Raw genomic sequence first — 12,275 nt, forward strand, 5'->3', positions numbered from 1 at the left:
TCAAAGTTGACACTAGAAATTAAAATGTTTATAACGGTCGAAGTTCTTTATTGGGATCTTCATTGTTTAAATAAATTTTGAATTACTATATATACCATATATGTACTTGTATATACATATCTCATTTTAATGTCCCCCCTCCCCCCAAATAATTTTTATTTTTAATCTTAGAAAAAAATGTTTCAGAGAAAAGTGGCTTTAAGGGGGACATAAGATAGTATTATTAGTTTAACTTTGAATAGTTGCTTGAAAGACACGTGAAGGTTACTTTCAATTTCTACTGTTATTCTACATTCTTGTAGATCATCTCGAAAACTTTCCAAAACACTATAATTACCAGGTGTACAAGTATGAAATGACGATTTAAAAAAAAAACACGTTAAATTCGGAAGAATGATAAAAAGAGATTTATTCAAAGTATGCTCCATTGCTAGTTACATTTTTCCCATCTTTCGGGTAATTTGTGGATACCACGCCAGAAAATCTTCCCCTTTCGCCACGAACCATCATCGAGCTATTTTTTCACATCTTCGTACGAACCAAAATGATCCATCAATGCAAACAAGTGATAATCGGAAGGAGCCAAGTCTGATGAAGCCGGATAGGGTAGAACTTCCAGCTGAGTGCTTCCAATGTATCCCGAACTGGTTTTGCCGTATGTAATGGAACATTATCATGAAGAAAAATGACTTTGTGTTGCCTCTTTTGGTATTCTGGTCATTTTTTAAGCAGCGAACGGTTCAAATCGATTAATTGTTGTTGATAGCGTTTGATATTAACCATTTCGCCAGACTTCAATAGCTCATAATAAACCTCACCCACCAAACACAGATCATCGTCTTCCTGCCAAAACAATTCGGTCTTGCGGTCGATGTGAACCGCAGGCGTGATGCGCCTGGGTCTACCCATGATTTTTTGCGCTTGGGATTCTCAAAAAAAATCCACTTTTCATCCCCAATAACGATACGATGCAAAAATGACTTTCTTTTGTATCGTTCGAGCAAAATTTCACACGTGTTTTTGCACCTCTCCATCTGTCTCCCGTTCAATTCATATGGCACCCATCTGCCGACTTTCTGAATCTTTCCCATCTCTCATAGGCGATTGGAAACAGCTTGTTGACTAACGCTCAATTGTTCTGCGAGTTGTTTGTGAATCATCTTCATCCAGCAATGTTTGCAATTCCACGTCTTCGTACTTTTTGGGCGGTTTTCCATGTTCCTTGTCTGCAACATCGAAATCTCCAATTTTGAAACGCTGAAACCATCGTTCACACGTTTTTTGCGATTAAGCATGTTCACCATAAGCTTCTTTCAAGTAATCGGTATGATTCCGCAGCAGTTTTCTTCAAATAAAAACAAAAAATTAATGCTGTCCGCTCCTTATTTGATACAAATTTCGTCATATTAAACATAGCAACACAATACTATGCAAACACTTTTCACAATCAAATCACTTTGCGCGTTTGACACTTGTTGATGGTACAATAAAATGGCGTATAATGTTAAACCTTTGTACTTCACACTGCATTAGTGCGCCATCTGTTTCTCAAATTCATTTCATACTTGTATACTTGGTAAGTTCATTTTTATTAAGAACTTTTCGAGTTATAAGGCTTGCAAGTTACAACATCGCAATAGCATTACCTAAGGTGTCCGATGACTAATCCCTCTTGAATGTTGTTTTGAATCATGTCCTGAATAATCGTTAAGATCAAAGTCACAGGAGATTGTTTCCTTTATTTTCATTTTTATATAAAAATGAATTTTTAGTGCAAAAATGAAAATAAGAAGAACAATCTCCAATAACCTTGATCTTAACGATTGTTATTCAGGACATGATGTTAATGTCGGCGGTGCTGTAATTTGCAAGCCTTATAACTCGCAAAAAAAATTAATAAAAATGAATTATAGTGTTTTGGAAAGCTCTCGAGATGATCTACAAAAATGTGCAATAAAAAGTAGAGGGTTTCATTTAAGAAATTGAAGGTAACTTTCGTGACCTTCAAGCAATTATTCAAATTAATAATATCATCTTATGTTCCTCTTAAAGCCATACAACTTTTGTTTGAAAAATTTTTTCTAAGATCAAAAATAAAAAATTTATTTGGTGGGATATTAAAATGGGATCCTGTATATCATATTTGTCTTTCGAACTGCTCGCCGAATTATTTTTTCGGGTTATAAACGCAATTAAACTACTCTAGTAATCGCGAACAAAATTGACAATTTTAATAATTTGATGCTACAATCAGGCTTTATATTATATTATAAAGATGTTAATATGTTAAAAAACTTAATAAAAATTTATTGTGAAAAATATCTGGGCCGGGAATCGAAACTGGATCTCTCCTTTAAAAGCTTAGATAAACGCTCGTATAAGACAGAAAGAATATAAAGAGATCCGGGTTCGATTCCCGGCCGAGATATTTTTTGCAATAAATTTTTATTAACAATTCTTCAATATATTAACATCTATAATATGAGGTCTGATTATAGCATCAAATTATTAAAATTGCTTGTCAATTATACGATCATTAGAGTAGTTTAATATATGCATTTATAGTTCGGAAAACAATTCGGTTCGAAAAACTACAATATGGTATTATATATGCAAGTATATATGTATATGGTATATATGATAATTCAAGATGGAATTATTTAAGCAATGAAGATCCAGTTTCGACCATTATAAACATTTTAATTTCTAATATTGATTGTGTTCTCATATATGCTGTTTAAAATAAAGATTTTTAATATTGATTATATAAATCGACTTATAAATTAAGATCACAGACCTCTATATGTATATTACACTAAACTGCTAACTTCCCACTTTTTCTTATGTAAAAATACTGCCCGCGCAAATTACATGCGCACATTAAATCGTCACATATAGAAAAGAGAGATGCCAACAGGGATTTATGATATATGATGGAAATTGGCATTCAGCGAAAAAAACTGCTCATTGAGCAAAAAAAGGATTAATCTATGATTAATATGTTTATTTATTATAATTCATAATGTAGAATAACTTGTGTATTATAAATAGTCTTTAGTATCATTTTTCTTACGTATTTATTACTGTTTATTATTTTTCTAATGTGTTTGAGCCGTAAGGTTATGTAGCGCTCAGTGAGCGATGGAGCGACTTATAATTACGCTCCACTGCTCATCTTACAAATTATAATAAATATATTAATCGTAGATTCAATACATTCAAAACGACAACCACTCACTGAGTGTTTGTGAACGATTGTCGTTCTGAATGCACCTATTAATCCCTTTTTTGCTCAGTGATTTTTCATTAAACGCACCCAATATAAAATGAAACATTGCGCATAATGGCGATATGCTTAAAATTTCAACCAATCAAATTTGCCCGATGAGGAAACACAACATTTCAAATGCAAACAGTTGTGATAGTTTTCATCAATACCATATGATTTTTGTCATGCGACCATATTGAATTTTACTTCACCGGACATATTTGATTGGTTCACCGCTCGCCACTAGTTTTAAATGATTGTGCATCCATCGAAATGTTTCACCTTATATTCTTTTCCACTATGGGTTATGTGACCAGCCTTTCCATGATTGATTCAAAATGTTGTGTATCTCTCTGTGATTGATTCAAGCTATTATACTATATACTTCTCTATGATCGAATGCCTTATTCTGCACATGCATACTACTTCTTGGTAATTTTTGTCAGCACTTAAAGAGCAGAGTTAGCAGTTTAATGTAATATTAAATTAGAGGAAAAATCCCTTTACAAATTACATTAAAAAATCTTTCCCTATTAATATCTTTATTAAAAATGATCAAAATTTAAATTTTAAGTTTTAAAACACTTTTTAAAATTTAAATTTTAAATATTTTTTGAGTTTATGTGAGTTTTGTAATTTTTACATATAGAAAACTACGAGCTGAAAAAAAATGAAAAAATTTTTATTTTACTTTGTAGAGCTGTTGTAGCGTGCCCAAAAAAATTTGAGCAAATTTTCGACCATCATGATAGTTGAAGCTTTTCTTATAAAGTCATTTTTTAAAAATATTCCCACGATTTTTTGTACTCATAAGATAAGTAAAAAGGAATATTCTGACTTTATTGCTCGTAACTCCATTAAAAATCATCATATTACAATTACAAATATAGATTCTAAGCTGAATGTTGTTCTATCAAATGGTAATTGCCAATTTTTTTAAAAATAGAATAATATGGATTGCTAAAAAAGTCTTTTTTACCAACCTGTAAAAGGATTTTTTCCCTAATCCAATATATAGAAATCTAAGAAAAAGTACTGTCTATATTTATTCTGTGTATATTATTAATTTCCGTGTAAAGTAAAAATATCTAATATATATTATTCTTAATTGAAAAATATCTAATTAATAATAGAGGAAAAGTCCTTATTATGAGATATCGAGTTCATTTTGGGTAAATGCTAGAAATCTATGAGCTATGAGCAAAATTTAAAAAAATAATAGATCATTTTGAAGGGAATTTAATAAGCTTTGAGATAATGTTATGTTTATAACATTAAAATTTAATTGAAATTCTATTTTTTTTTTAATTAAAAAACTAAAAAGTAAAAAAATGGTGGTCCTAATATGAGATTCGATAATAAAACGGAAAGTATCAGTATTGCAATAAAAAAAACTGGTAATTATGCAGAGGATTATCCTCTGATGACTTTGATCTTGACATGTATATGTTGTCAAGATCATCATCCTGAATGATGAAATCCTTGATGGTCATTCCTTGAAAGACATTCAACAGATTTTAGCCGTCGCTCATTATTCATTAAAAAGTTATTAATAAAAAAGTTTGAAAAAATAACGTCTTATTTTTGCTATACAGAGTGTTCCAAATATTTTTATTTTTGATCTTAGAAAAATGTTTCAAATAAAAATATGGCTTTGAGAGGGACATAGATGATGTTATTAGTTTGACCTTGAATAATTGCTTGAAGATTATATGAAGGTACCTTCAATTTCTTAGATGGAATCCCCTATTTTTTATTGCACATTCTTGTAGATCATGTCGAGAGTTTTCCAAAACACTATAATTAAGTTCATTTTCATTAAATACTTTTCGAATTATAAATCTTGCAAGTCCAGCACCGCCGGCATTAGCATTATCTAAGATCCCGTTTCCTACAGATGGCTAATATCTCTTGAATGTTGTTCAGGATCATGTCCTAGATAAAATTTGTTAAGATCAAGATCATTAGAAATTGTTTCTCTTATTTTCATTTTTGCACTAAAAATTCATTTTTGTATAAAAATGAAAATAAGAGAAACAATCTCCGAAAAATAAATATGCGATGGATTATAAGATCAGAATTCATCTTCAGGTAGTTGAAACGAAGCCTCGCAGAAATAGGCATTCGATGTTCATTTCGATTGTCCTTTTTATTATTGTACAGTAACAGTTATAGCAACGATTTTTACTGTGACATAGGAGCATAAATTATTTCACATTAGTGGAAAAAAAATGGATAAGAACGAATAATCAAAGTTGATTTCTGTCTAATTCAATAATAATATGAAAAAGAACCACAAAAACGTGAATATTATCCTACGAGATTTGATACACGAAAAAAACTGGAATGTCCACTCTCAGGTTTCTCTCTGATATTAGAATATTCTGAGTATCTCATATTACGATTTCCATCTTACGATTGCCTTACAGTTCTACAATCATCAAATCTAACTTCTGTAATTAATTCATCATATCTCTTTTCTATTAGTACAATCTTACTTTATCATTACATGAAGAATTTATTGCCCAATATTTACTTATTAAATAATAAACACATTAATCATCTCAATGAAATTTGAAGACATCTAAATTCTAAAATCTTTTTTTTACAATGACTACAGGCATGCTCTAATAATGAATCTTCTAACTAAATAGTATATTTTCAATCCAAAAGCAACAAATTCATGGTGGAACCAATAGATAGATAGATTTATTAGTTTAGCAGAAATGCCGCTCATATTAGGCGCCTCATAATAGAGGACTTTTCTCTATATATGCATAATTGAAATTGTGTAACATAAAAACTGTATTACAATAAAAAAACATTTTTAATTTTATTTCTTTCTACAGTATAGTACATTTACTTAAAACATGGATGCTAAGATTTTGCTGTTTTTTTATTTATAACTGGCTATATAATGTAAATTTTGATGGCAACAATCCTTGCAGTTGGATATATGAAATTTTTATTTTTCATTATATACTATTATTTATGTTACAGTGCACAGCAATCCTCGGAGAATGCTGTTAAATCTGGGCGGCACACATTAGGCAATCAAGTAATTCGTAAAGGTTATATGTGCATACATAATCTCGGTATTATGAAGGGTGGTTCGAGAGATTACTGGTTTGTTTTAACATCAGAAAGTATCTCCTGGTTTAAGGACGAAGAAGTAAATATTGTTCATAATTATTAATCAATTATTTAAATTAATATTAAAAATGATAAAAATTGTAATTTTATATTGAAAAAAAAACTATTATCCAAAAACAATGCTAAATTTAGTATATTTTTATGTACAAAGGAACGTGAAAAGAAATATATGTTGCCTTTGGATGGACTAAAATTACGTGATTTAGAACAAGGTTTCATGTCGCGTCGTCATCTGTTTGCGTTATTCAATCCAGAAGGAAGAAATGTTTATAAGGATTACAAACAATTGGAGTTAAGTTGTGAAACACAAGATGATGTTGACTCTTGGAAGGCGTCATTCCTGAGGGCTGGTGTATATCCTGAAAAATCAACAGAGCAAGCAAATGGTGAAGAGGTGAGTCATCATTGATCAAAACATGATTAAATTAATTATCTATAAGCTGTTATAAAAAAAATGATTTATGTTTTATATTAATTTAGGTAATTATTTAGAATAACTACCTCATCTCTGATAATAAAAATTTGTGATTATTAATGTAAATATTTTGATAATACATTATTAAATTCGTGATTTTTTATTATATAAATTCTGTATAAATAAGTACGCATACTTTTAATGTTATAATATCTTATATATTACTGAAAAATGACAATTTTTTCTCTACAATTATCATCTCTATTGATAATCAAACTCGGACGATAATATTAAAATTACAGTTCGTGTTATTAAGTTTTAGATATATATAAATGTTTATGAAACTAATAAATCATTTGATGAAATTAGTATTATCAGTTTTTTACTCTTAATCATTTAAATTTTAACAGTCACACGAACTTTCGAATAAGCGCTGACTATCTTTAATAGTATCTCGTCGGTGCGATGGCTTTTGCTATATGCGAAAAGTTGTTAGCGCGCGTGGGCAGGGAGAAGGAGAAAGAGGGGACAAAATCCTTTGCAATCGTTAAATACATACATATATGAAATAAATACAAGGGTATGCTCATCTGATGGTAAATCATTGCGCGGAATAGTGAGGATGTCATCAAACGGTTCGGCTCCGTGAAATACGGCTTAAGGGGATCCTAAAGCCGTTTGTATTATACGACTACTCATCGACTACTCATAATTTTTCATTCATAATTTTGCAAACTCATGATTGTTTATGCATATCACGCTTCCGGGGAAGATATTTGATACATACGATCTACAGAATTTCTGCACTAAAGGAATTATAACCTGAGATGACAACTGTGAGAGCTGAAAGTGAACTTTGAATTTTTTCTCCGATTTTATCGTCAAATTTAATGTGGTTTTTTGTTTTTTTTTTTTGTGCGTACTTTTATTGTGTAAAAGAATTTAATGGATCTATAAAGGATTTAAAGGAAATTCGGAGAAATTGGCAATTTGTAATTGTCGATAGTTCCTGTTGGTTTAGAATCCCCCCCTTATTAAGAACCAATAATAGGCTTTAGCTTATTATTAATATAAAGTATTAAGTCTTATAAAGGCCTTAAAGTCCTTAGTTGAGATAAGCGTTAAACTCTAATTTGCCCTTATCAGCTCTAATGGCGCCTATATAGAGCAATCTAATAGCACATACATAGGGTCTCTAAGGCTATAGGCTGTATGTCTTATCAGCTCTATATCATTGACTCTGATTTTCTCTTATCAGTTTATTAAATACAATTTAAATCATTTTTTACATTATAATTTTTAATACAATTGATTTATTTGGAAAATTGATACAAATATACAGGGTGTCTCAGAAATAAGGTAGATCTCACATTAGGAACATAAAATAAATCAAGAGAAACAAAAAAGTTTTATATTATTTTGAGATATTCGCTGCAGTTTTCGAATTAAAAAAGGAAACGTGTAAGCCAATGTGCGGTGAAGCCGAGCCGCGCGAATTCATAGCACGGCCCATCTCTCAATGATGCGCTGCCACCGTTACTGTTAAATGAGGCGCACTTCTGAAAAATATACTTGATGCTTTTTTTTACATTTTTAATGTCTTTTCCGGATTATAGATTTCATCTTATATTCAAGATAGTCTTACATATATTCCGTATTCATAGTTCTTCCTTATTTTAAGGATGGAGGAAGCCTCTATGAAAGATTTCTCGATTCTCCAAGGTCTCCTTGTTTCATAAATGGATTTCAAGTCTGCCTTCCCGAAGAAAAGAATATTTTAGGGATTTTAGTAACCTACTGAGGGTAGCATGTCATAATATGTAATATATGCATACCTAATATCGTGAATTACGACTAATAAAGATTATAAAGACATTATTGATTAAATAAGGTCGTGATTAAGCACTTTGCAACAATAATGGACAAAAATAAAACTAATAGCGAATTTGATTGGAAGCACTCATTGCGCACTGATGCACATTAAAACCACTATACACAAAATAAATATATGTTTATAAATAAACATAGAAATCGATTAAATTGTAAAATACTCAATACATTTTATTGTATTGTTAAATAAAATATGTATTTTATAATTCGAAATATTTTATTTTTATACTCAAATTAGTATACAATGGCTATAATATATACATCAGTGCTTCCAATCGAATTCACTATAATACTTATTATAAGAAAAAGGAGAAAATGCTTTTAGAGGGGTTTATTTCCGAAAAAAAAGCTATTAAAAATAATTATCGATGCGTCAGATTTAAATTAAAAACTATCGAAAATAAAAAAACCGCTGTGACGAATTAAATTTGGAGATTTGCTTAGTTAAAAAGGCTATATCTCTTCCTCAAGGAAATTCGTAACTTACTTTGAGAAAAGAAAACTAATAAGGCTCCTTATTTGGTCAAGGAAGGTTTATGAAACATGAAATAAGGAACAAGGAATCTTCATTCCTCAAGGAAGAACTATGGGTATTAAGAAGTCACGAATCAATCAAAAGGCCGTATTAGACATTATTTAAGACGGTCTTAAAATAAGAACGGATTGTGAATACCGCTCTTTAAGGATCCAAACCATGTATGTAACCACATAATATAACCGTGCCAGGTACAATGTGGATACAGGTGTTGGAAATAAAATTAATTTATTTTCGTTGCGCAGTTCCGCACGTCATTATGACCGGGAATAATTCTTTTGCGCCCTTACACCGTGTTACGTCGTGTAGATAAGCCTTAACACTTAATATCTCGATTCGTGGGGCAGAGCTACATTTTTTTTTTTTCTTACGCGAGCATTCGAGCGGGTCATCTCGTTTCGAATGTTTGCATCACCTCAAATATATTTTTTGAAAAGCATGGCCGACTTCGACTGTGCATTGTATTATATCACCGATAGTCCCTTTATTCGTCTGGACGCGTCTGCGCCAAAATATCGTAGTCGCAGGCGTCCAGTTTCTAGAGGCATCTTCCATTTTCGCATCATCCCTTATTTATTATTTCTGTCCGGTTCGAGGTGACCGAAATGCATTGCATTCCGATTATACCTACTCCTGTGGAAGGTTGGAAGAATTTAGGAAACGACTGGCCAAGTTTATCTCGTCAACGAGAACCAGAGCCATTAATCACCAAAGAAGAAGAAAGCTACATTTTTTCTGCCAGATTCTTTCATGTAAAAATGCGTCGAATAAGCCTAATTTTATTGATTTTTGAGGTCGTTGGTGCTAAATTGTATAATTACCTTCTAAATAATTTATTATCAAGTATTTATATAATTACTATATAATTACCTTCTAAATAATTTAGAATAATTTATTTATCAAGCATTTGAATCAGTTTTACAATAATTTTTTATCTGTTATGAAAAGAAGGTATTTATTTAGAATACAGTCATCTCAATTTTGGTAAACTTAGACTCATTCGACGCGTTTTTTTATACGAAACGAAAGAATCTATAAGAAAAAACATCGAGTTGTCCTCGCGAACTGAAATATTAAGCGTTAAAGTTGACGACTATTAAGATTAGAAAATCTATCATAGCGACTAGAGATCCTATCAGAGTGTGGACCAAAAATGGCGGATAGAAAGAGATATTGCTTTCTCGTATGAACGCGTGCGCAAAAAGTGTAGAATGTAATAGGTAATACATAAAGACAATACTTAAAAGAACCAATCGAGTTGATCAATTGGCCGAATTGTGCAATTGTAATTTGTTAATTTTCTTTTTGCCAGAGATCTCGGAACGAGATTTCTAACTTCTTTGACACAGGTTTTACTCATTTACTTATAGCTATCCATCTCTTTTTTTTCTTCATATTCGTTTTCCGACAATGTACGAAACTATTCGAAGAATATCGAGTGAACCAAGGTGGAAAACCAATCAAAAATTGTGTCCACTTTCGTCAAATTCTGATTATAAGATTTCTAAAATTTCTATCGACTACCGATTCATTGTAGAATCAGCTTAATGCTTAATATCTCGGTTCGCGGGGCTGACCAGGTTTTTCTTACAGATTTTGTCATTTCGTGTAAAAACACGTCAAATGAGGCTAATTTTATCAAAATCGGAGGTGAGGACTATGTTCTAAATAAATACCAAAAAAATTTTTATCTAAATAAAGAAAAATATTTTTTCTAAATCTGTTTTATGACAAGTTAATTTATATTTATTAGAATTTATTTCAATTTATTTTAGGATAAGCAGAGGGTAAGTTAATGAAAAAGAGATTTTTGCTTTTGACTCTTTAACTGTACAGCGGTTTGAATTACATTTGTTAAATGCAACTAACAAAAAGAATTACTTTAGAATTACTTTAGAATTACTTAGAAAAATAGGCTCTATTTGGTTTTTACAATCACGATTAAGATAGAATTACCCACACATGTAATATTTCATGTAATATTACAGTGAGATTATTTGCAATATTACATAAATACTATTGAAATATTACAATGTATTAGAATGTAATATTGCAATAATAATTTTGTTGAGATATTACAACATGTGATGATCATTGATCATGTGGTGATATCATTCTACAATATTGCTATAATGTCATCCAATTATTGCAGTACGACATATCGCAAAGCAGTATTACCACAAATACGTTCAAATATTGCAATGTGATATATTGCATTGTAATATTACTGCAACAGCGTTGAAATATTACAATGCATTTTATCGCAGTGCCCTCTTTCTAATATATGAATAATATTGTGATTTATTATTGAATAAATATTAAATGTAAATAAATATTAAATATAAAAAGATTAGGAATATAGATTGAACATAACTCACAATGGATACAAATAAGCGATTTGTGTCTTATATCTTATTTGTATCTATTACAGTTATATGTAATATCATTTACAATTTTTTTATCTCTCCAATATTCAATATTTTTCTCCTATTCTTAATGTTTTTTTATTATGTCCGGGGCCAAATACATCATACAATTGAAATATATACAAGTTGATGTTTCAACATTTGCCGTTCAAAATATAATATAATAGTAAAGTTTAAAAAATAAAATAAAACGTTTATGAATTTTTGTTTTAAATAATAGTCTTTGAAATATAAGAGTTTAAATATGACTATCCCTACAATACGAAATATTGCAGCAATATTATAAAAATTGCAACAGTATTGCTTGTAATGTTGAATTTTTTATATTTTATTGAATGTATTACAACAGTATTGAAAAATATTTTGTAGAAAATATTGCAATTTACTGTTGCAGTATTATAATTCAACAGATTATAGTTAGAGAAATATTGCAAATATGTTGCTATAAAATTATGTAATATTTCAAGAATTATTCCTCTTATTAATTCTAACATATTATTACTTAGCATTATATTCCAAACGATAAAGTTATGATCAAGATATATTCGGAGGCCTAGAAATTACATTCAAAAAGGTTTGGGAATCTTC

At 30.2% G+C, this 12,275-nt stretch overlaps 1 protein-coding gene across 12 annotated transcripts in view; it reads left to right on the forward strand.

Moving 5' to 3' along the window:
* The window catches only part of LOC108694229 (dynamin), a 97,814-nt gene that overhangs the window by 42,370 nt on the left and 43,169 nt on the right, over positions 1-12,275 (forward strand). For 11 of the 12 annotated variants that reach the window (XM_018203634.1, XM_018203596.1, XM_018203674.1 and 8 more), the window contains 2 exons: positions 6,269-6,440; positions 6,573-6,815. In XM_018203634.1, the coding sequence (XP_018059123.1) occupies positions 6,269-6,440; positions 6,573-6,815 (415 nt within the window). Of the gene's footprint in view, positions 1-6,268; positions 6,441-6,572; positions 6,816-11,036; positions 11,049-12,275 lie in introns of all 12 variants that reach the window. The other variant, XM_018203602.1, reaches the window with a different exon arrangement.

Source organism: Atta colombica, unplaced genomic scaffold, assembly GCF_001594045.1.
Source record: "Atta colombica isolate Treedump-2 unplaced genomic scaffold, Acol1.0 scaffold1, whole genome shotgun sequence".
Lineage (NCBI taxonomy): Eukaryota > Metazoa > Arthropoda > Insecta > Hymenoptera > Formicidae > Atta > Atta colombica.